The 25,336-nt window shown below is 38.4% G+C and overlaps 2 protein-coding genes and 1 long non-coding RNA gene across 3 annotated transcripts; 2 read left to right on the top strand and 1 right to left on the bottom strand.

Annotated features, from left to right (window-relative positions):
• Nucleotides 1-2,996: 2,996 nt before the first annotated feature.
• On the bottom strand, nucleotides 2,997-10,385 carry LOC127142815 (uncharacterized). The gene is made up of 2 exons (XR_007813887.1): nucleotides 7,289-10,385; nucleotides 2,997-3,743 (listed from the first exon to the last, which is right to left on the bottom strand). It is a non-coding gene; the product is annotated as an uncharacterized LOC127142815 (long non-coding RNA).
• ppp1r26 (protein phosphatase 1, regulatory subunit 26) lies at nucleotides 3,815-17,389 on the top strand. The gene is made up of 5 exons (XM_018691123.2): nucleotides 3,815-7,024; nucleotides 10,705-14,032; nucleotides 16,244-16,358; nucleotides 16,535-16,620; nucleotides 16,715-17,389. The coding sequence occupies exons 2-5, from the start codon at nucleotides 10,776-10,778 to the stop codon at nucleotides 16,752-16,754; spliced, it is 3,498 nt and encodes a 1,165-aa protein (XP_018546639.1). The 5' UTR covers nucleotides 3,815-7,024; nucleotides 10,705-10,775; the 3' UTR covers nucleotides 16,755-17,389.
• A 41-nt stretch (nucleotides 17,390-17,430) lies between these two features.
• Nucleotides 17,431-20,094, top strand: mrps2 (mitochondrial ribosomal protein S2). Its single transcript, XM_018694450.2, has 4 exons — nucleotides 17,431-17,542; nucleotides 17,788-17,904; nucleotides 17,997-18,117; nucleotides 19,112-20,094. The coding sequence occupies exons 1-4, from the start codon at nucleotides 17,518-17,520 to the stop codon at nucleotides 19,656-19,658; spliced, it is 810 nt and encodes a 269-aa protein (XP_018549966.1). The 5' UTR covers nucleotides 17,431-17,517; the 3' UTR covers nucleotides 19,659-20,094.
• The last annotated feature ends 5,242 nt before the right edge of the window (nucleotides 20,095-25,336 follow it).

Here is a 25,336-nt window from a genome sequence, read left to right as displayed (position 1 = left end):
GCCAGGATGTAAATCAATCAAAAAACAATATTATGCAGCAACTGAAGCCTGTGTCACCTGCAAAAACACAGTTTATTCACTACCCAAATGTTTATTAACTTCCATACATACATTTCATATTGAGCTGCATGTGTAGTCTAAATCATGACAAGGATCAGTATTTTACTTAAATGTGCATTATCTTGGATATTAAAATACAACATACACTCACAAGGGTTCATACCTCTGCCTGGTCAGTTATTTGGTGAGACACAACCAGCTTTATTTATTCAGTTTGGCTTGTTTTATAGACTATATTCAACTATCATATGGTTACCTTGTTCTGTTTTTGTAGATAGATAGATAGATAGATAGATAGATAGATAGATAGATAGATAGATAGCCTTTATTGTCACTGTACAGGAAAAAGCCCAGCTCTGCATTTAATGCACATTTGCAAGGCTGGATCTTGAGATTTTGAGTTTGATAGTTCTGCTGTTTCTACACCATCAGTTGTGCTATTGTAAGAATCATTACTGGTATAGCTGGTTGATTTAAATATGCTGCCTTTTTGTTAACACAGATCAGCACTTGCCCATTGTATTTGTGTGTGGGTGGATCTGCATATGTGTATACATGTGTGCTGAGTGGGAGCAGGGGCACAACCAGAGTCTTGGCTGAACCTCAAGCCTTTTTCACATCTCACTGTAAAACATTCACTTACTGTAAGGTACAGTGAGGCTCAAGCATACTTCCTTCTTTTCTTGTCTCTTCTTACTATTGTTTACTTTATGTTGTTCATGTCATGCAGCATCCTCCTACCGCAGACCACCAGCTCTGAATTCATACAGTACACATGCCAGCAAGACATGTGCACTCTTAGTGTTTGACAGGCACATTAAGAAAAATAATGGCCCTGCCAAGTGGCATTTCTGGCTCTGGATCAATTTCATTTTGGCTGACAAACATCAGCCATCATATCAGGCTGTCGAGCTCCTCCTCCGAGGAGATGATACAGATTGAAAGCAGGCAAATTAAGACTGAACTTTGTGGTATAATTAAAGCTGTTACTGTACTATCTTTCTCTCATTTGAATACTACAAATACTGCAAAAAAAGAAATGGAAACTCCACAGTGGGTCTCTGCTGCCCCCTGTAGCAGCAATACTACATGATTTATGGCTACTATAACACTAAATGTCTCCTGTGAGAAATCTAACTTTATATTGAAGGTTTTATAAAAAATATACTGAGGATATGAATGTTTTCATGGAGAAATGAAAAATGTATAATGACTGCAGCAGCAGATAGTGCTGATGGTGCTGATGGTGCTGAAATTAACTCTGTACAACTCAATACCCTGGACTATAGTTCTGGATATTGTGTGCTTTCATGCTCCTGTTTCTCACATACAGTCAATGCAATCTATTATATGTAGGGGTAACAGAAAAGGAATCAATCTGCTGTATTTCAACCCAATATGTTATAACTGGCAAATGAAGCGTGCAAGAAGACATGAAATCTTCCTGTTGTCCCTCCATACAGAATATGGAGGAAGATAAAACATGAGATGACAAAAACCAGTGTTTTTCACATTTTTTTCACCAGCCCACAGAGAGGGGGGCTTTGAAAAAATATTTATTGTATGGTTTTGTAAGTAACATTAAGTTAAAAATTGCATTTTATAGTCATGTCTTATATCTATTTATTTTCATTTGTTTTATTTTAGCTATGCTCATGCAGTTCAGTTTCAAACTCCTTTCTTCTGTCCTGCCGTTTGTTTTTAAAAAAACAAATGATAGAGGAAGTGCATTGTTGTGTTTTTACACAGGTCTACACTGCCATCTGGTGGTATATTGCAGAAAATAGTAGTAGTGAGGGGTGGACAATAACTTTGAATAGCTTCATATTGTGATTTGAGTTTAACAGGTGATGAAACCCTATAATTGGGAGCATTTCTGTATTTGAAAATTAATTGAATATATTTAACACTGTTAAGTGTCATGAGTCAGTATGAATTTTCCAAACAGTGTTGGTAGTAAGTCATAAGCAGCACTGTGCTGTCCTGTTTGTGGTTCTGCCTAAGGCATGTGATTCTGTCAGCCCTGAGCTGTCTTCAGGCAGACTACAGGGGGGGAAAAAAAACCTGCATGTTTATGCCAAGCGTTGTGCTTCTGAGGATTAATCCCAGTTTTATTTTCAGCTTTTTTTAAAGTATGAATTAACACAGCTTTGTAACAGTATGTCATTAACTTCTCCATTCTTATAATTCACCCTTTGGACCACTGCATTCACCATTTCAAGGGCAATATCACATTCTTCCACTGGTACTGTGAGGAAAAGCCAATGCAGATCCACACAGAGTCATGTAATTAGTTGTGGTATCGTTTTCTTGAATTCAGTGGTGCAAATATTCTTTTTATCCTCACTAATTTGGCAGTTGTTTTCTTTCCTTTCTTAAGGTTTTAGAATATGTTATGTTTCCTACTTGCATAAACAAAACTTCTGTTTTTACTCCTACAGTTTCACCAAATTACTTTATACAATCCCTTCCAGCCTCTATGCACCCTCCCAGATTCACTAGGTAATGAGCATGTAGAGGTTAATGTTAACTTCTTCCAGGACTCCCCGCTCAAAGGAAAACAGATCCAAGTATAACAGAAAGGCCACTTGTTAAGGCAGTTTTGAGGTTGAGCCATAATTTAATTTATGGCTTCTACATTCTACAATGAAGTTTTACATTCTTAATTACTAGATAGTCTAGCCATGTTTATGTGTGCAGCAACAATATTATGCTGATGCTGCCAACAGCAGCTACCTCGACATGTTGGTAATATGTACCTGTTCCCAAACTTTTCCCCTCTAAGGCTGGAATGAGCAGGGTTGCTGTCCATGGTGCTGAACCTCTTTTTTTTTCCACTTTGGTGTATTTCTGTCTACATAGCTGAACTTAAACAACTGACAGCATTTTTTGAACAGCAGAAGAAAGATGCAGAGAGAAAGTAAAGGAAAAAAGACTGCTTTGTATTTCTGTTTTATTATCAAATGAATGCTGGTGGCATGAGAACTGACGTGGTCTCCTGATGTCTGGTCTCAGTGCAATGTCAGACTCCGTTATCACAAAGTACTAAGAACTAGCGCACCACTTCCTCATTTGCATGCAAATGAAAATAGCAAATGACCAGGCAAAGTGCATTTCAAGGTCAGGATTACACCAATGTGCTGTAGTGCTGCTTGTACCAGTCTTTGCGCCACCATGAATTGGCATTTGTGCAACTCAAAACAGTTCATTTCTTGCAGTGAATATTGGTCAAAAAGGAAGTGGATTGTTAACATGAGCAGTAGGACAAATTTGGGAAAAATGTTTTTTCCTCTTTTGTATGACAGGAACCCAGATGGCATCCACTTAGAGTGGTACAGTTGTTATATTGGCTCCATGTGCTCCATTACTTTCTCATGGTCCGACTTTGCCAGCAGTCACAATGCAATGTGAGTATATGCCTTAAAAGCCTCATAGATTCCAATTCACTTTTTTTTTTTTTTTTTTTTACTTTTTACTTTGCTTATTGAAACAAACTCTGGCTTCTTCTCACAGTCCAGAGATATGCAGATTAGGTTAATTGGTGACTTAATTGGACACTCTAAAAAGTGTGAATGGTTGTTTGTCTCTGTTTGTCCGCCCTGTGATAGCCTGGCGATCTGTCCAGGTTGTATCCTGCCTCTCATCCAATGTCAGCTGGGATCGGCTTCAGGCCCCCTGTGACCCTTAAAGGATAAGAGGTATAGATAATGGATGGGTGGATTATTGAAACAAGACTAAATCAAATTAATAACTTAAATTGAAATACTTTATTTTGTAGTAGCCTTTGTAAGCTCTTTGTACACACTTCTCCTGCACACACTCTTGTTTACTTGATCCGTACTAGAATAAAATAATAAAATAATAAAATAAAATAATAATAAAAAAAAACCACTGGAGGAAAACCCATCAAATCAACTTAAAACAACACAACATGCTAGCACTCTTGTAAGATGACGGTATGCAATAGGGTTGACGAATATGCAAAAATAAATTATTTGGTGATTACACTATGTATTGTACAAAGAATACGTACAATACAAATAACTTATCAGAAATACATTCCAAATTGTATTATTTCATTTTAATTAATCTATCAATCATTCTCTCAACTAACTTATTACACATTTGGTCCAATAATATATCATGGATATGTGAAAAATGTCCTTCCAAATTTTCCAAAGCCCAGGGTGACATCCTCAAATGTCTTCTCTTGTCCAATAAACAGTAAAAAAAACAAACAAACAAACAAAAAAAAACTACATATTGAGTTTATTATCACAGAAGATGATAAATTCAAGATACCAGAAACAATCACATCCAAGAAGCTGAAAACAGAGAATTTTGACATGTTTTCTTTAAAACAAAAAACACCCAAAACAATTAACTGTTGCCAATTATTTTGTTATTATTATAATAATCCAATTAATCGACTCATCGTTGCAGCCCAATAATGAAAAGGGAGACAAATAAAAGTAAAAGTGCATTAGTAATGTGACATTCCACCTTGAGACTCCAGGACATCTTCAGTACTCCTGTCATAAATTGTTAAATGTGTGTTGAATTGGAGTGATGAACAGCGTTCTTCCAAAGGACATTATCTCATTCAGTGTTTTGCTGATGGTGGTGGGGAGCGCTGCCTAACATGTCACCACAGTATCTCCCATAGGTGTTTAATCAACTAAAGGACCCCTGAAATCTGCTAAAGGCCCACTAGAGACCTCCTGATCAGGTACTAGGACCACTACAACCTCTAGAAGACATCTCTGACCTCTTAATTACCACAAAAACTTCCTAAAGGCCCACTGGGAACCTTGTGAAGGACTTCTGAGACCTTGTAAAGGACCACCAAAACCTCTAAGACTCCTTGAACTTTCTGAAGGACCTCTACATCCGTCTCACTGACCACTAAAACTTCCAAATCTACATGCAGAACCTTCTCAAAGACCATTAGAACATCCAAAAGGATCAGTAGAACCTTCCTAACTATGACAACCTCCTAAAACCATCTGTAGATCCTGTGCACTGACCACTTAAACCATCTAAACAACCACTAGAACGACCTAAAGGACCTCTATTACCTTCTCATCCACCATTAAAACATCCTTAACAATCCTGATAACCTCCTCAATAAGCAACAGAACCTCATAAAAGACCCATAGAACCTTCTTTAGATAGACCAACATAAAATGAGAGCCAGGTTTTTCCTTTAATTTTTATGTAAACTCATAACATTTGGATTTCTAGCCATCATCTTTCAAAATTACATTTGTGTAAACAACAAATCACTAAAGGTGTCATGTTTAGTTCAAAGGCCACTTTATACAGTATGTAGAGATCTTTGCATCACTACTGACATCTTTTATGTGAAGTGTATAATGCATTCCTATGAAGATCATCTCCTCCAAATATACCTATCATTTCTCACCAGCATTTTGGCACTTAAAAAATGATTTCTGTATTGGTACACTGAATTTGATTTGGATTGGATTTTTCCTCTGGTGTTAATGCTGGCGTTATTGAAGCTAACAGTAACACTGGCAGGATCTGTAACACAGCTCTTCCTTTTGGGCCATGTTGCAGTAATCATGATGAAGGATTCTTGGCAAAGGCATTGTCATTTAGTATATTTTATCCATGCGCTGACACTCCCAACAGTACTCAGTCTGCCAAAGTACCTCTTTGCAATTAACCCCCATATGTACATCATCCTTCCTAAAAGAGTTATATTGAATAAACGTGACAATCATGCATCCTAATTTAAATAAAGTAAAATGTGAGCTCAGTGTAAGACAGAATAATTCTTTTTTTCCTTGGATTATGAATAACATTTTAATTTACTTTGTTTTAGTATTGCCTAGAATTTAACTGAAACACACTGGTGCTGGTGAGTTATTCGTGTGTAACAAGAGCTGAAACAACTAGTTGATTAATTGACTGATTAATAATTTCTGTCATTTTAAAAGAAAAATTAATAACATTCTATTGTTGCTCTTTCTACAATGTGGAGATTTGCTTTTCTTTTTCTTATGTGTTAATAAACTGAATAACTTTGGGTTTAGAAGTGTGAAAAAGGAATTTGAAGCTGACATCATTAAAAAAAAACTTATAATGGGCATTTTTCACTATTTTCTCTCTTATTAGATTAGATTGACTGATAATGAAAATAATTATTAGTTGCAGCCCTATAACCGCTAGGCACACCTGATGATGTTCGATTCAGTGAACAAATAATGAATGAAATCAATGAACAAATGGCTCCAAATTGTTGTGGAGACATTATTCCAGTGTTTTAGAAGCATAATACAGATATGACGACAAAAACTTCAAGCTATAAAGACGATGACAGGTCAAACCTGGCCTAAATACCACTTAAAATTGTATGGATGCACAATAATGTGTGGGATTTTATTCCAACTAAACATAAGAGTTAATGCCAGTGTTAAACACAGACTACTATTAGCCTGACTGGGAGTTGTCTAATTCACCAACTCTGCCAAAGGAGATAAAACTTTTTACATAAGAAGGCGTTTGATAGTCGCACTGTCGCCAAGTCTTCTGGGATACTAAAGAAAAAATATTTTTAAGGGTTGTTGCCCACTAAATTGTTCCCGGAAAAGGATGTTTTCCTTTATAAATGCAGCACAGACAGGTGTAAATTACACATTGGACGTGTGTTCTGTGATGTTAAAATGTTAAATATAGTCATGTAAGTGTTCATATTTCCAGGGGAAAAACCGCCGGTGCCATCTTTGAAAGGGTCCGTGCTTGGCTGAACTCCGGGTTTGAGGAAGCTTGTCCGCCCGGTAGTCGGAGCGGAGGGGGACTCGACGGCGAGACCTTCAGGCGGTGTGTGGTGAGCTGGTGACGGACACCGACATATCTCCACGACGGCTTTCCTAACATCTTAAACCAAGGCAAAGATGAACGCACTTCTGCTGTAGCAGTCGTTTTGTGTCATATTTAGGTGAGTTAAACTTGTGCACTGTCTGTCTTGTGGCTCTATCTGTGTGAAAATAGCCGAAGCTAGGAGTGTACGCTGTGGCTCAATACAAAGGCTTTCTTTGCCGGAGAAAATGCCGGGGCTGCAGCTGCCGGGAGGCCCGCCTGTGTCTTTCAAGTCACCGACTAGCCACGGTTATCCCTTCAACGTTTCACACCACCTCTTTCATTTCTCCAAAAGAATATGCCTTTCTGTTTTATATGAAGCGTTATCAGGCATTATACTTACGTTTAGCGGCGTTATCAACCGAGTACGGTGGGTTTTGACAACCATGGCCGTTACCAAGAAACATGGTTGCTCTGCGGAGTCTCCTGACGCTGCACGCCGGGCATCGGTGCAGTCCGTGCCGCTAGACGGTTACGGGGACAGCCGGGGTTGCTCTGTTGCAACCAGGAAACCGTCCGGGAGGGAAAATGCATGCAACAACACGTTTTGATTATGTAATACAAAAAAATGCTACCCACTAATGTTGGCATGTTTGGAGAAACTTTCTTTGTACACATGATATGTCAAACAAAGTTGGCGAACGACTAACGTTAGGTTTCGTTTTGCTTCCTTTCAGCTCGGTTTATGTGCTTTTCAGCATTTTTCAGCGGGGCGTCTTTGATGACCTATCCCGGTTTCGTATAGTTATTTCGCACTCTTCTCACAGGTTCGACTGCTTGTGAGAAGGGTTAGAGGATATTGTCTCTTGGTGTTGTCGGGTGGCTCATTCTCCCTGTAGCCTGTATAATGGGCTGGGAGGGGGGATTTACATTTCGGGTAGGTATTCTAGCAAAGGCTCTTGTATAACGACTCCTTCCTGGGGTTAATACTAGAGAGCATGCTTGTCACAGGACAGTTTCCTAGTCCTGCTTGTCACAGCAACAGCATCATCTGCAGTCTCGTAACATATGTTTAACTGATAACAAAACAGCATGAGCATTTGTGTTAAAAAGAAAAATCTTAAGTATGTATACTATCAGCTCAAAAGGAAGGTGTATTAAACCCACTTGTGGAAAATAGCCAAGTACATTTACTCAAGTAATTAGCAGTGGTGAAAGAAGTACTCAGATCCTTTACTTAAGTAAAAGCACTAACACCACAGTGTTAAAATACTTAATTACAAGTAAACGTCCTATATTCAGCAAAATGTACTTAAAATATCAGAGGTGAAATTAGTCATGCTGCAAAGAAATGGCCTCTGTAACTGATATGTTTCTATATCTGACAGTATTGTTATTGTTAATACTGATGCATCAGTGTGTAAGCAGCACTTAACTGTTGTAGATGCTTTAAATGGAGCTGGTTTTAGCAATATGGTTAGGTGGGCTAATCAGGTGGTTCCCAACCTAGGGGTTGGACCCCTCCAAGGGATCACAAGATAAATCTGGTGGGTCTTGACAAGATTATTGGGAGAGAAGATACAGATCAAATCATGGGATATTTCTACTTCATTGGGCCTTGAGAAGAAGTTTAGAGGGGAAATCAAGATATGAATACTTTTTCTATCAGCAATTGAACCTCAGTGGCTCAGCCTGTTCATGACCTGACAACTTCCACTATTCATTCTGTATTGCATCACACAGCGGGTTGTGTGCACAGTCAAAGCTATCCATCCAAGAGTAACTAAGAAGAGGTAAACAGCATCCATTTGTAGCATCAAAACTGACTGAGAAAGAATTTGTTGAGGGAACAGGTCAAATGGATAAACACAATAATTTAACAGCATTAAGTGGAGTAAGTGGGCTCTGTAATTAAAGGTGGGCTGTATTAAAACACAGCTGCCAGCCTGCTACTGATACCCTTGGTGTCTCTTAATAAATGACCGAACTAGCCACATCAACCTGTAAAGTCAATTCCAACTCCGTAAGAATCTTGACAATACTCATTTGGAGGACTAAGTTAAATAATTATATTGTGATACTAACATATACCCTTCTGAAATTGATTCATTGGGGCCTGGGGGCCTTTAAGGGCTTTTCAGTGGGTGTCACTGGGCCCCAAGGGAAAATGTGGTTTATTTGCCCACTTAAAATAAAAAGCAAGCACATATTAAAATGACTAATGTGTTTCTTTCACCTTCATTTGGTAGTGTTTGAGAAATACTGAATTATATTATTTGGGTGTTAATTGTGTTTGAAGGTAAATCTCAACAAGTGAAAAAATACTTAGTAGCTATACCATACTTCACCATTCTTAATTCTAAGCCTTTTATAACATGTTTTTAACCAATGCCACAATCAAATTATAAAAGAGGTACACGACAAATAGGTCCAAGATTAATAGCAAGTGTGTGTCAGTCAAGTCATTGGATTTCAGGGTAGAGTGGGATATTGTTTTGAAATACAGTTGTATTATTTAACCTGTAATAAAATGTATTTAACACTCCAATCACAGCTTCAAGGCAGCCCTGAGGCTGGATTACTAACAGGGTGAATTGGACAACTGCCTCAAGGCCCCAGACCCCCAAGGGGCCTTGGGAGCCCCAGGTTAATTTTGTGACGATTACCTTACAGTATTTTTTTTATTATTGCACATTTGTTGCAATATGCACCATATTAAATAAGATGGACTACAAGTCGGCTCCTGCATATTTACCTAATCTAAAGCCCTGTCTTGTAGGTGTGTGTTAGAATCAACTTTTAGTACTTTTAAATATTGCACTTGCCTTTTTATTTTTATTTTTATTTTTTATACCAAGTGTGTGATTGTAAGCAGATACATTTGTTTTCAGTCAACTTGAACCAACTATAGAACAGGGTCCCACAGCTCATTTTTCCCCCAGTCCAGTAGCAGGTTGATATGGCTGTGGCTATTACTGCAGAGTGGTCACATCCAGTTCGTCCACAAGGTAGCAGCAGAGCACTGAGTATGCCTCTTATACTGGACATGCAGCTCTTTGCCTAGATATGTATTGAGATGGGATGTCTTTCAGTATTGACCATTCTGATAAACAATAGTGTAAGTAAAAGAAAAGGAATTACATATATTTTTTTGTTGGAGATGATTACGTTTTTAATTCTGATGGTTAAATCAAATTGTTTTTGACAAAAAATGGACAAAATAACAATCATCACTATGGTGATATCTTTTTATGTTACATAAAGTCATGTTTTCCATTCTCTCTCAGGGCATTAGTTTAACAATAGGGACAGACAAAAAAACAAAGCCTATGGTAATAATAGTTATCGGAATGACAATTTACAGCATTTTCTTTAGTACTTGAAGATTAGAAAGATTGCTTAATTGATTAAACAACTGGCAAATGTTTTGTCAGCAATTTGGACTGACTAATTGATTTAAAAAGCCATTATTAAACTCTCAAATATCAATATTGGTATTGGTATCCTTATTTTTTTTGAGAAGTAATTATACTTATTTTAAAACTAATCAATACTAATTGATAACAAAAGTATGTGTTGACTTCAACCCTTATTTTCTCCAAATAATGTATTAATAGTAGTGGTTAACTTTCTGAAAAACTCCTGCAGTGTCCCTCAAATTTCCCTGAAATAGATAATCTGATGTGTGGACACAGAATGAATAGTAATGCTTGCCATCAGAATAATCTGATAGATTAATCCTACAGAAATTCTACATGTGTGACTTTTAAATTTCAATGTAATTTGATTTTCCTGGCACTCTTTCTGTTTTCTTCCTAGATTGAACAATGTGACTGTGATCGGAGGCAGTTGCACTCCAGTGGTCGAGGACCTCACCCTACTTCTCTAGAATGTACTTGATGAATGTACCTCCTGTCGCAGCGACGCAAACAGAATGGAGAACATGTGGCCCACCTGGAGGCTATAGCCTTCAGTGCTTCAATGACTCTGACACTGAGTTGTCCACCAGAGGCACACCTATCTCAAACAAGGTCCAGATGATCATAGAGAGCCTGAGGAGCACCCAGTCCTCACTCGAGATGGGTGACGAGATTGAGGGAAATGTGCTATCAGGACAAGACGGTCATCCGCAAGTCTGCAAGGTTGCAGTGGGTTCTTATGTAGGAGCCAAGTCCAAAACGAAAGGCCCCACTGAAAACCAGCAGGCAGATGTTTCCTCCCCAGTCAACCATGAGAGCAGTGACTCCGACAGTGATGATTCTGTGGACAGAGGAATTGAGGAGGCAATACTGGAATACCTGAAGGAAAAGGATGATCACAAACGCAAGGCAGAACCATGCTCCACGTTTCTCCAGTCATCCAAAATTCAGAGGAAAAACTCACCCATTCCTGAAGTTTCCAAACAGAACTCTGACAGCAATACATTTTTGATCACAAGTAACCAATATCCAAAAAGTGTCAAAGCCGAGACACCAGCAGCACCAGCTGTTATACCTATTAAAAAGTATATCAAAAACAAGGCCACCCTCAATGACAACATGGTTAAGAAATTGGATTCCAATAAAAGTACAATAACCAAAAGTTTAATCTCATCCAAAGAGCAGACAAAGAGCCCATCTAAAACAATCAGGATTTTCAACAAAGTGAAGTGCCCAGTCACAGTGAAGCTGGAGGAAGACTCAAATGATTCCAGTAGTGATGATGGTATCGAAGAGGCAATTCAAAGGTACCAGTTGGAGAAAAGGGAGCAGCAGAACAGAAGGGACACTTTCAATCCACAAGCATACAAAGATGAGTCAGACTCCACTAGCGATGATGGGATTGAAGAAGCTATTCGCTGCTACCAGCTTGAGCAACTCAAGGAGAAGAGTGTCCTGAAACCATTCTTACACAAACAGAAACACTTTAGTAAGTCATTAATACATGCTGTTGGAAGTACAAGCACGGAAAACATGAAGAAACACAAACTGAAAAAGAAAAAGACCAGAACAGAGAAAGAATTGAAATCTGTTCCTCCTTCATCTGCTTTCATCCCCAAGAATTCATTCTCCGAGGGCCAGAGAGGTAAAGGAAATGGATTATTTTCGTTTAAAATAGAAAGTTTTAAGGATCAACCTACAACTGCTCCCCCAAAGGTTAATACAACTGCAGAGCTCATGTGTGCTGAGGCAATACTGGACATTTCTAAAACTGTTATGCCCGGGGCCTTCCATCATAGTGTTGGCCTTAGCAGCAGTTGTGCCCCTGCTGAATCTTCCTTGCAGCCCTCACTTCCTGACACTTGCCCAGATGAAGAAAGTGATGACAGCTCCATTGATAGTGAAGATGGGATCGAGCAGGAAATCAGGAAATTTCTCGAGCAGAAGGCCCAAATGCACCAACAGCCACCTGGCTCAGCAGTGACTCAAGAGCCTCAAGGTATGAATGAGCCAGAGAAAGCAAAAGCAAAACAAGTTGCAACCCAGAAGAAACCTTCAAGAGTGTCATTGACACAGAGAAGAAAACACAAAGAGGAAAACTGTAGCATTTTCAACATGTCAGGGATTGATAATAGTGTTAAAGTAACATCTCCTAAATCTTTACCTGAGCATAGAAAAGATTTGAGCCCATTGGTATCTTCGCACAGAAGTCAAACACACCCAGTCGCTGGATTAGCTAAAACAGAACAAAGTGGAGACAAAAGCAGCTCACTTGACAGTGATGAGGACCTAGACACCGCTATAAAAGACTTGCTCAAGACAAAAAAGAAGTCAAAGAAAAAGATAAGAGACTTAAAGCGGAAATCAAGGAAGTGCCTCAAGGAAGAGGAACCACTACCAACAAATGTTTTACAGACCAAAAAGTTAAAACCTGATTCTTTTTCCAAGCGCAGTGCTTTGAAAAAAGTACAAAAGTGTAAGGATAACATCAAAGACAAGACTGGACTGAGTAAAAAGAACATTTTCCAACATAAACAAATAGATAAAATAAAAGAGCAGGAAATGCATGGAGGTGATACAGAAATATTGAAAGGCACTGAAGGTCTAGACTCCATGTTGCTGCACAATAATCAGACTGCTCCTCAGTTAAAGGAAGATAGTAGTTCAGTGGACAGTGACGATAGCATTGAGCAAGAGATCAGAAGGTTTCTGGCTGAAAAGGCCAAAGTTTCAACTGCATTGAAAAGTAAAGATGGAGATGTATCAAGGAATGGTACCGTCACAGTTTGTACCTCACCTCAAGAAGAAGAGATTAAACAGGAAAATCAGCTGGCTGAAATTCCAAGAATAAGTGTCGCCACCCCTTTCTCTGGACAATCACCTTTGAGTTGTCCCCCTCAAGATAAACAGACTCTTCCAACGCCACAGAGTTTGCTGCCAGACATCTCTACTGTTGGTGCACAATCATGTCTGTCCTCAGTCCAGTCCTGCAGCCCTAGTGTTTTGGAGCCGGCAGATGGGGCAGGGGCTGCTAGAACCGAGCAAAGGAGGCCCAGCACAGGGAGAGGTGACATCCAGGACGTCACTCCTCAGGTGGAGAGAGTTCGACCAGCTTTGAGTCCCAGTATTGCTCATTCTCGTTCTGAGTCAAATAAGTGGCGCCAGAGTCTGGGACTTCCCATTACTGACACAAGAACTTTCAGTAGAACACCATTCCATATGAATTCATCCAAAATCAGCGAAACTGCATCAGCAGCTCTACCATATCAAAGCGGGAGCATCAACCTCAAATCACAGACTCCAGTCTCTGTTTGGTCCTCTACAAGGACAAGTGTAAATACCACGTTCAGGTCCCCTGTTTTGAATCTTTTGTCTGCTGCCAGGCAGCATCCGAGGATGTCCTTTACACGGAGCCTGCCGCCTGGCCACCAGTCACAGTGCTCTATAGAAGGAGAGACAGAGAGTATGGTGCATATGTCTAAGGACAAGAGTGTGTTTGTCGAACTGGAATCTAATAGGACCAACCATGTCCAGGTTCGAAGCAGGGAAAGGAGCGAGGGAAAGGAGAGAGTGGACTTGCTAACTGAGAAAAAAAGAGAGGGCGAGAGCATGAAGAGAGATGATAAAGAAGTACATCTAGAAAGAACAGAGGAAGAGTTTGTGGATGAGGCAGATTGTGAGTCAGGCGACAGGAGAAATCCAGAGAAGCAGCAGGGCTTTTCCACATTGTAAGTATTTCCTTTGGTCACTATGTCCCATAGCATCACCATAATCCAACTTTTATATAAATTCATTTCTTGATTGTGCCCTGCTAATAAATATAAGGTAGGTTATGATCAAGCTCATTCATTTATAGGCTCTAAGGGAATGTTTGTTAATACAATAAATCAAAACAGGCATTTTAAAAAATGTGTTTGTACATTTATACAGCTGTGTAACATAATGGCGCGTCACAAAAACTTTTTTTGTGTTTGACCATCCATATCACTGAACCTTTGAAAAGCAATACAGTGACATTTTGTAGAAGAGGCAGACTGCATGAGTAGTGCTACTATCCAAATGCAGAATACTTCCTTGCAGAAAATGTCATCATTCTAAATATCTGTCATGTAAAAAAATGTGACCAAGAAAAATAAACTGTCACCAAAGTCCAAATGCTTACAATTAGGATGTTATCTTTTTAATGTGTCAGTGGAACAACACAAATTAGCCATGTTAATCTGAAAAATACATGCTGTTATTTAATCTTACACAATTTAGATATATAGGTTTACTTTAAGAGGAAATCGGCAACCTTTTATGTGCAAAAGTTAGAAAGTAACCATTGTTGATGTTATTGTAATATGTTTATCACTGCCCTGTTTAGGGGTATTTCAATGCAAACTCATTGATAATTAGATCGTTCATTTTCAGGTGTCCTATACATCAAATTTGACACATTTACACAGTTTACTGGGGTGGTCAGAAAGAAGCAGAAAAGAGACTTGTGCGTGCAAAACACAATCAGACCTGAAACTATTGATTAGTCAATAGAGAGTTAAATATTTAAGGCGTTCTTCATCATTTGTTCCATCTTTTTAAATGTGATGTGATGATGTATCTGCTTTTTTCTGTAATATATGAAGGGTTGGTTAGTTTTTTTGTGCTTCATAGAGTTAATCAGTTGATCAAGAGTATAATGGGCAAATTAATCAGTAATGAAAATAAGTGTTTGTAGCAGCCCCAAACACCATTATTAGGAAATCTTTATGTAGAGGGAGTCATATGGCCAAAACAATTATTATAAAATTTTCTATAACAAGTGATTATATTTATCAGAATTTGTGCTAATTCTCCTAAATGCCTTTTTCTGACAACACTGAAGTCATAGGTATGTAAAATGTAATTCTTCTACTGATGACTGAAGCTGTCTGGACTGGGTTCCTCAGATATCAATACAGTGTGCTGTTACTTTACCTCCCCAGATTATTCTGTATCAAGCCTCTACATTGCTCACCACTGTTGAACTCTGACTGCATGTCTCCTCAGACCACTCCAGACTCATTCTTCCCCCGTAATACCTTTCCACTCAAGTCCTGCAAAGAGGAGTGTCTCAGAATTGTCTACTCCAACTTGAAAACAATCAAACTCAAAACTATTTTTATTTCGTCCATTGATCCATAGATTCAGTAGATCCTTTCTGACTTTTGCACATAAAAAGAAAAAGGCTGGGGTACATTGCAAAAAACAGATTATTACCATGACCCCTAATAGGCACCTTTTTAGCGCAATTTTACAACACTAGTGGATACTGGAACAATCTTGTATCCTTTCTCGAATACCATGTTATATTATATCACACTACATCTACCCTGCAACCAACAACATTTGTTTTCCAGACTCAGTGCCCTTAGTTTATTGTATGGTTTCAGATTCATAGATGGGAAGTTAAAGCTCAGTAGTTGATGAAAGCCACTATAGCAGTCTTGGACTTATTACCTCTATGACACAAGTGTTGTTCCAGTTTCCACCGAAGCCACATAATTACTTCTCTCTGTTTTGCTAAACTTGATATTTAGTGTGTTCATTTCTTTGTCATGTTAAAGTTTTCTTGAATTTCCTATGTGAAAAAAGGCTATTTATTTTTGTTTATCAAAAAAAATTACTGAACATGCTGTGCATTGCCAGGTTTTGTAAATATTTTGTAAGAAGTGTTTTTCTTTTTTCTTTTACTCTTTCAAATAAAACCTTTTGCTGTGTCTTCTAAGTGCATCTGTGTAATAAAGAGTGGAATCCGAACACAATGAGTCTTCCTCATTAATAGTGTTTAATCATTACTAGCATTCCTGTAGTTGGTGGAAAATTTTTATGCTCACTGGCTTGAAGGTGGATGTTGTTTTGAATTATAAGAGTACTTAGTGGGGACTTCTCTGATGCATGTCCTGCTTTGCCTTGCTCAGGTCTTTGTCCAGTGCCATTGACCCTGGCATCACCTTCAGACCCTGCATAGCTCTTACCACAGAGGAGAGAAGCAGGATGTTCAGCAGGAGGTACCTGGCTGAAAAATGCAAGAAGGTACAATTATGTAGCGAGATGACAAGTTTTGTTACAGTTCGCCTCACTTCACTGTTTGTATCCCTGTTATGATGACACCAGATATTCAGTAACACATTACCTAAACTCAGTAGCCTTATCTATCACAAGGACAAGTGAATATTATTTACTTTGGCTGTTACCCACAATGCTTGCAGGAGAAAGCTTCTCTCATTAGTGCTCCTATTCAGAGCAAGACTCTGCAACGTGTCAAAAGAAAGCTTCAGTTTGTTCCAGTGAGCAGGTATGTGATTGGACGCAGATGGTTTTGTCTCTGCAGTGAGTGGTCACAGTCAAACAGAGAATGCTCATTTTATTTCATTATCATCTCTTTGCAGGAGAAACGAAGCACCCAACCAGCACAGCATAACAGAATGATACTTCACTCTGCGTTTGAAACATGCATGTATATGGTGTTTGATATTGCAAGCTGTGGTTTGTTACTTTGCACTTTATTAAGTGTTTGTTTATGTAAGGTTTCATGTTGGTTTTGATGTTGCAGACTAATGGCAATTTTATGTTTTGGATTACAGTATTTAACACTCCTTTTTTGAAGTATGAAAAATGTCTTATGTCCTATTTTGTAATGTTCTAAGTTATATATTAGATAGATTCTCTGAAATACGTAACTATACATGGAGAAAGAAATTTCAGTTTACTTGTTTGTTTATGTAATCAGTTAAGGGCATTTCTTCTTTTTTGCAGTTTTGAAGTACAAGGTAAATCTTTAACCCCAGGAACTGCCGGAGTGTGGTGCCTTTTTTTTTTCATGTTGCCCCTAAATAAGAATAATTTTTCTGGTGTCAAGGTTGTTGAGGAGTTGACCTTGGCCAGATAGACAACATGAATTCCTCTTCATACTACAGCTATTGTTTTTGTAAGTGTCACCTTTTTTTTGCCTAGTATTTGTTATAAATCAGGAGTTATTCAACATTGACATTGGTTCATATTGTTTTTATATTTAATAGTTGTTCAATGTAAGTGTGGCGCAGTGAGTGTTGTGCTTTGTTTTTCAATAAAGTTGCGCAGTTTCAATTTTTTTTTCATGGGTATTGTAGTCCACTGTAACACAGCTTTACGGTATCCAAAGAACTACAAACGCGCAGTCGCAGTTTGCTGACCTTCCACTCCTCCAGCAAGCATGGCAGTCCGGACCCTGACGAAAGGTTTCTGCACATTAAAAGTTTTTAATTTTCCACCATTGTAACATTGTCCTCAGATTATTTTCAGTGTATTTAACAAAATTTTAGATCTGTGGCAAGTACAGTTATGGAACTGTTTTATTTTTATGCTTGACATGCTAGCCACTTAGCTTATAGCTAATGTCAGTAGCTAGTTGGTTAGCTAGCCGTACTTACTTCTTATACGTTAACGTTCAATGTTTTGACCAATATTTTTGTTTCGTATTCAGGACTTTTGGGGCTACGGCAGCTACGGACTGCTACAATTGGATACTCCTGTGGTGGACACCAGTATGCTACTGCAGCGACTGTTAAAACACCTCAACCCCAAACTGATGATGTTACAGGTGAGCTAACGTAGCATGGATGTATGTGTCATAACTAGAGTTGGTGTATTTTTTCTCCATACTTCATGCAGGTTTTTTTCTTATTCATGCAGAAAAAATATTGAACCTGCCTCTTGAGAAGCCGGACTACTTCTGTGTGTCAGAGCTCTTCTCGTTGAAAGATTTATTCGACGCCAGGGTGCATCTTGGCCATAAAAAAGGTTGCAGGCACAGGTTGGTGTGACTTATTAATGTTGGATGCTCTGCTGGGTCAGAGGATGGGAATTGTTAAGTGAATTACATGGCTATAGATGTGCTATTCACACTTTTAACAACTAGACACATTCAGAAATGTAGAAGAAACGACATGATGTTGATCCTATTTTATTGATTCGACTATTTGAGTTTAAAGGACGGCTGCACCTTATTATTATTAATGTTATCAAGTACTCTGCCAACTGTTTTCTCCATTAACCGAGTGATCACTTGTCCAACCAACAGTTAAAAACCCAGAGATTTCCAGATTGCATACAAAAGAGTATGAAAAGTATTTTGAGGGTGGTCACATCTGTATTGTGTGACCAGCATCCAAACCCTCTCTGTATAAGGTCCTGCAAATTAAGGAAACCTGAAGTGATAGAACACATTAATATAAACTTAAAATAATCATATTTGATACGTGGTTGCAAATTGTTTGCAGTCAGTAATTGTGTGATACCTACAACCCACAAACATCAAAAGACATTTGGTGTCTTCCCGGTTATCTGCAACGCATGCTCTTCATCAATCTTAATTTCTTGCTTGTTTCACTCTAGACTTTGCCAGTGAAAAATATCACCGTATTAGGCCTTAAAATGCTTACTTGATTTGGCCATATGTTACAGATCATTGTCATTAGTCGTCACTGGTCAAAATGTATAAATTACAAATCTGACAAAGATTTAAACTGAAGGTATGGTTTACATGTGCTACCAAAAATGTCTACCACTCCCTTTTACATTAAAATACATGCAGGAAAGAAAACAGAGCAGAACAGTAAACAGTGTGAGCTGTTATTTGAGTGACTACTCACAAATCCTCGATCTTACACCAAAGGAGCTGTTGTCTGCTTTAACTGAATATGCAAAGAAGTATCCCATGCATAACTATGTATCTTGAGGTGGAAGGCTCCAAATTCCAATTGTAATTTATGACTTTTTAAAATTTCACTGTAATTCTCTTTTTTTAGGCTTATGGAGCCATACCTCTATGGTTGCCGTTTGGACCAAGATATAATTGATCTCGACCAGACTGTGGAGCACCTTCAACAAGCTCTGAACTTCACTGCCCATGTAGCATACCGTGGCGGCATCATATTGTTTGTCAATCGCAGGCGTCAATTCGTCCACCTGGTGGAGAGCACTGCTAGGGATTGTGGGGAGTACGCTCATACACGGTACTGGCAGGGTGGCCTCCTTACCAATGCCCACATCCAGTACAGCCCAGGAGTCCGTTTACCAGACCTCATCATCTTCCTGTCCACCCTCAACAATGTGTTTCAGCAGCACGTGGGAATTAGAGATGCAGCAAAGATGAACATTCCCACAGTGGGGGTTGTGGACTCAAACTGCAACCCCTGCCTGGTAACGTACCCTGTGCCTGGGAATGATGACACTCCAGCCGCCATGGAGCTGTACTGTCGCTTATTCAAGATGACTATCACCCGTGCCAAGGACAAAAGGAGACAGATGGAGATAGTACACAGCCTGTCCCCACCCTCCACACCAAGCTCATGACTAATAAATCCTTAAATAAAAGACTTAACAAAATGCAGTTTATAAAGTAAACACGTTCTGCTGCTCCCTTTCATCGTGCATCTACATTTGGAAAAGATCTGGTGTTGGTGTTTTGGGTTGAGTTAAATTTGCTGCAGTGCTGTCTTGTATTAAGACTGAAGTTTTGTGTACATTACTTATGATTGAGTCTTGTTTCTGTGACATGGTCTTCTCATTCTAATTTAACATTTTTTCTCATACTAGACCCTTAAAGATGATTCATGTTGCAGCAGGTTTGTACAGATTTAACTGTCGCGCACCACTGACATAATGACCAACAATGAATATGTTTACATGGACTGTTAACATCAAAAATCAGACAGCAGTTTGTGTTATTGTTGCATTTATATTCACATGCTGTAGAACATAACATAAGTAACTAAAACTCATCACGTTATATCACAGTGTTGGAGTTTGCTTCTACTTTTCAACCCAGTCCTCTTTTAATCCTGCCACTATGTTGTGCCCCTGAGGCTTTGCAGAAACACAGTAAACAGTAAATGACATCACATTTCAAATGGCAGAGTTAATAATCATGAAGCCTTTAATTAATTAAATAAATGCATTGTACGTGTAGGGGAAACAGTGGGACTGTACAATTAAGTAGTTGTGTACTGCTCTCAAAATTCCTTCATTGAAATCAGGATTATGAATGATTTCAATTCTTAGCATTATCATTTGTGTTTTTAGTTGTGAGGGTTACTAGCATAATACATACTCATTTTCCCTCTCAGTTAAAATAGAATATGATTCAGTCTCATTTAGTCAAGTGTAACCATGCACATTTATTCAACTACTTTATTCAAGTATAATTTTGAGTTGTACTTTGACTGTTTTGAGTTTTTTCTTAAGTAACTGATCTGAGTATAATAGACATTATTCTCAAGTGGGCAATTCTGCATAACGAGTACTTTTACTTTGATATTACTGCATGACTGTTACTTGTAACAAAGTATTTGTGGTATACTTTAAAAAGTACCTATTGTGAAAAACCAACCATTAAACATCTCTGTATGGTACCGCGATGACGGAACTATTTTGGCACTTCTCGCTTTCCGTAGCTGTACAAGTTCTCCTGTACTGACCTTGTCTGACCACAGGGGGAAATCTGCGAGGACAAAATGGTGAGTAGGATTTTGTGACTTGTAAATTATTCATAACTTCCTAACCGTCATGTTTTCATTTCATTTTGTAACGTCGCATTTTACTTTTAAAAAGTCTTACGCGTTACATTAATATGCAAAAATTATGTTTGCGTAGACTCAAAAACTAAACGCGAAGTCAAGGTTTACTTTTAGAGCCAGTGTCTGCTTTTTGTATTTAGTGTATCGTATTTGGGCGCAGGCTGCTTTCCACGTCGTAAGCAACAGGTTAAACTTTCAGGTCTTCCCGATGTCGGTCAAGGTGGCACCAAAGTAAACAACTTCACTTTTTCTTTAAGGAATTTGTAGGTCTAGTGACAGATTTAATTCCCCATAAACTGGCTGATTTGAGCAGATATTTAATGGTGGTGTGTGCGTATGGATGGAGCGAGCTGCCGTTTTATTTTTTAGCTCTGGTAGTCCTGTCAAAGTATGAACTGTTTGAGTGACAGTCGCTAACAAAGCGCTGGGGAGATATGTCTGGCTCTGCGAGACGTTCACGTTGAGAAAGTAGCAAAAAATGTCCCCATTGTACATTATTTAGTTGCTGTAGCCAACCTGGTGGTGGGAAACGCTGTAATTAAAAATACTTTTAAATCTGCTTTTAACAGTAAATAACAGAATAGATGGGTTAAATAATCTGGTAATACAGACAGCGAGTCAAGCGAAAAGCCAAACACAGACATTATGTGTGGAAAATAAAAAGCCAGTGACAGTCACATGTCAGTTAAGTGATTGAATACTGTAAATATTTCCAAATATAAACACTGTATATGTGTACATTCGTTTCTCGTTCATAGATGGGGCCTTCAGCGGTGTTTCATGGATGCCAAATGTTAAAGGACCAATGGACCATGATCTTTGGTATGTAAAATGATTTCAGTGGTTGTGATTTTGTTCTGGAATACTTGTAAAACATCTTCACTGTGTTCTGATGTATTCCTTTTGTTCGTGCAGGTACATGCAACCTAAGAAGATGCATGGCTCTGCCCCCATGAGGACAGCTCATCCCACTTACTGAGATGACAGTGAATGGTACCAGGTCTTGCTGAAAACTTACTCTGTAGCCACATCAAGGTTTATATTGCCCCTTGAGACACAACTCTGACTGCAGTGTCTCTGTTGTGCAGTAAGTGGGCACAAAATAACTGGCTCACGATAGCTCAATTTCTACTGTTCAGTGGACTTTGGGTATGGAACCGGGCCAGATACTTAGACTCAATTTACCACCATGCTGATGTTTTCCTATGAACTGATTAGTCAGTTGTAATTCATATTGTTGATCTGTAACACAAACATCAACCTTACTGAATGAGGCTTGGTCTATTTCCCATTTTGAAATGTACTGTTGAGAATATCCACACTCGAACCAGCCTAGGGACTTTTTGATGTAAAACACAATATTGCATTAAAGACACTGTTTTCGAATTAGTCATTAAAACTGGAGTTAAACTTTATTTTTGATATTTAACATTCATAGTGTGTTTTTTGACTGCGCTAATCCATTGGTCAATGATAACTGTTTATGTTTCAGCACCTCATAACAGGCAATGAGTGGGTTTGTACTGAGCTGAATGTAACGTTCTCAGCATGTTCCTTTAGGTGCCTGCTTTTAAGGTGGTTGAATAGATTTGTCATATTAAGCATCGACTGTTGTCTGACAAAACTTTACAGATAAGTTTGCTTTGAGAAATATCTGACTCTGTGTAGTCGAACCACTAACACTGAGTGTTTTTTTGACACCAGCTCCTCAACTAGCTCACATTGAATTGCTTTTCAAATACTTCACACATAAAGGAGGCCTTCTGATAGAGACACATGATGTAATTTGTCCAATAGTTGGTTATTGTGAAAAAGGGAATGTGCAGTAGATATATATATTTGAAGTTAATAAGAGACTTTCAGAGTCACATAACTGTAAGGACAAAAAAACTGTTTTTGACCAGAAATTGTAAAGGTGTTAAGTACTTAAACTTTTTTTTATTGTGTCCTACTAATAAAGGTCTTCATCATACAGAAACCCAGAGTTGACATTTGAAGGATCAGATAAACGTGGGGCAGCAGCAGAGTTGCTTGGGAAGATGACAGTTGATGCTTTTGCTCTCATCAAGCCTGCTTCATCAGACGCTGCAGTATGATACTGTGTGTCATAAGGTGGAAGATGATAAAAGGTCAATATTATCATCTGCATTTAATACGTACTATACCTACATTACTAACAGATCTCTTTACTGAAAGCTGGTAACTGATTTGATGATCGATGAAACAGGAAACTGACATAATTAAAAAAACAAACTTGTCTTCACAGATGTAGTGCCCAAGGTGCCTAAACATCATCCTGCCTCAGTCACAGGTGAAGCTATCTGCAGACATATATGCCTTGAAGACGCATTTGAAAGTGAGTATTTTACAACTGAAGACCATGAAAGAAATACTTCAGACAGGCCCAAAAAGTATCAAGGCATGTCTCAAGACATCAGTATAAACATCTGTGACATTTTATTTACATTTTATTCTTGATTTTTATTTATTTAGAGAAAAAAATCAGATTTAATGCAGACCAAAACAGAAGTGAAAGGAGAATAAATATTTCACTTATCTTCATCAGGTGGACACAAACACAACCTGAAAAACGCTAATATTGCTCCATTTTTGCTAGATACATAAACAGGCAACTATTGGCCAACAGGTTCACTGTAACAGTGACATTATGTATATAGACAGCTGTCCTACTGCCCCCAAGTGGCCATAAATGGTAATTATTCCTGCTTTAGCTGGTCAAACAAGCTTTACTTTTACTGCAGGTGTGATGGCTTGATCGTGATTAGACCAAAACAGTCACATGACACATGCAGTTGGGATACAATAAAATATACAGCTTATATACAGCTGTTGTAGTTAATGGTGAAATTTAAAAAGGAGTTTCTTCACTTCAGGCTGCAGCTTGAGGTGGTGGCAGGTTGTGGTGGAGGGTATCAAGGCTCTGTCTCCTGATACTGTGATTTGAGATTGTGAACATTTGTATCATGGTTTCCGATGACCCAGCTGGTGATGAGGATGCCCAGCCACACCAGCAGAAGGTACTTCACCCCCTCCTCACAAAATACAGAGCAGAACTCTGAGAGGCTGTGAGATTATTCATGGGAGAGGAAAGGAGACAGAAACAAAGTTCTACTGCACAAATCTGTATTCATTTTCTGGACTTTTCTTCAGTTTTTCTTGTGGATTATTTATTTTACCTCTTTGGATCTCAAGAGGAGGAATAGGTCTTTGGTCATGATACCATAAGAATCTCTAACAGATGAACTTAGTGACTAACATGTTCTTCCTCAAATTTTAGTGCAAAGGCATTTCTACACAACATCCTCATTTCCACTCATTTTTTCTATTGGATTTGTTCTTATCTTAAAATGCTAGAAAAACTTTAATATTTTTGTTTGTTTGAAAAGAAATCAGTGAATCTTGTGTTGAACCTGGTCTGTGAAACTCTCAGATTTGAACTTGTAAAACATCATTTTATTTCAGTGATATTGTTGGACTAATATTCATACAATGAAACTACAATAATGGAGAGAATGAGCCCTATGTAAAAATAACCTGGATGATACAAATGATCATAACTTATCTACTCACTAATTTGGGTCATTGCTTTAATTTGAACACTGATGCAAGTGATTTTCATATGAAGAAACAGTTTTGTAGTTTTGTAATTTATACACATTTGGGAATTCATGAGTTTAACCAATACAGCAAAATTTCAATTTTAGTTGATTTTTTTTTTATTTATTTTTTTTTTTGTTGTTTTGTTTTGTTTTGTTTTTTTTTTTAGTGGGAGAAACCGGAGGACCCGGAGAAAACCCTTAGAGCTGTAGTCCAGCCACAGATCTTTTGTTTTTTTGATTTTTGTTTTTTTTTTAAGTGGGAGAAACCGGAGGACCCGGAAAAACCCTGGGAGCTGTAGTCCAGCCACAGATCTTTTGTTTTTTTGATTTTTTGTTTTTTGTTTTTTTTTTTTAGTGGGAGAAACCGGAGGACCTGGAAAAACCCTGAGAGCTGTAGTCCCACCCCACATCTAGTAAACCTCCCGCTCCTCAGGCCTCCATCCCGTCAAGGACAGAAACCAGTGAAACAAGGAGGTAACATAGATGTGAGGCAAGACTGGAGCTCCATATTATTTGATGTTATCTTAATTACGCCATCCTTATCTCCTACAGGTAATGGCTCTGAAGAATCTGGAGATGGCGTTACGTCTTGGTGGTGTCAGGTGACTTTTTATAGAGAGAACAATGTATTTTTCAAGTTCTGGTTCCTCTAACTTCAAGGAAACCAACAAGTTCTCTGCACAGCCGTACCACTTACACAGGTCCTTGAAAATGGCCTTGTCGATGTTTTTGAAGGATTTTGGGCTAATTTCAAAATTCATGTTTTCAACTTCGTCCCATGTTTTTTCAAATAAATGTTGAATGATGGCGTCTGGCTTTGAAAGGGACTGTTTCA

The sequence above is a fragment of the Lates calcarifer genome, linkage group LG9 (genome assembly GCF_001640805.2).
Source record: "Lates calcarifer isolate ASB-BC8 linkage group LG9, TLL_Latcal_v3, whole genome shotgun sequence".
NCBI lineage: Eukaryota > Metazoa > Chordata > Actinopteri > Centropomidae > Lates > Lates calcarifer.
Note: the sequence above shows the minus strand (reverse complement) of the source record. Positions and strands in the feature narration are given on the sequence as shown.

Bases quoted from the DNA above. Each gene is read 5' to 3' on its own strand.
- ppp1r26 (XM_018691123.2), top strand. From the start codon at position 10,776: ATGTACTTGATGAATGTACCTCCTGTCGCAGCGACGCAAACAGAATGG. The intron at 14,033-16,243 runs GTAAGTATTTCC...TGCCTTGCTCAG, and splicing joins CAGCAGGGCTTTTCCACATT to GTCTTTGTCCAGTGCCATTG. The intron at 16,621-16,714 runs GTATGTGATTGG...ATCTCTTTGCAG, and splicing joins CAGTTTGTTCCAGTGAGCAG to GAGAAACGAAGCACCCAACC.
- mrps2 (XM_018694450.2), top strand. From the start codon at position 17,518: ATGGCAGTCCGGACCCTGACGAAAG. The intron at 17,905-17,996 runs GTGAGCTAACGT...TTATTCATGCAG, and splicing joins CCAAACTGATGATGTTACAG to AAAAAATATTGAACCTGCCT. The intron at 18,118-19,111 runs GTTGGTGTGACT...CTCTTTTTTTAG, and splicing joins AAAAAAGGTTGCAGGCACAG to GCTTATGGAGCCATACCTCT.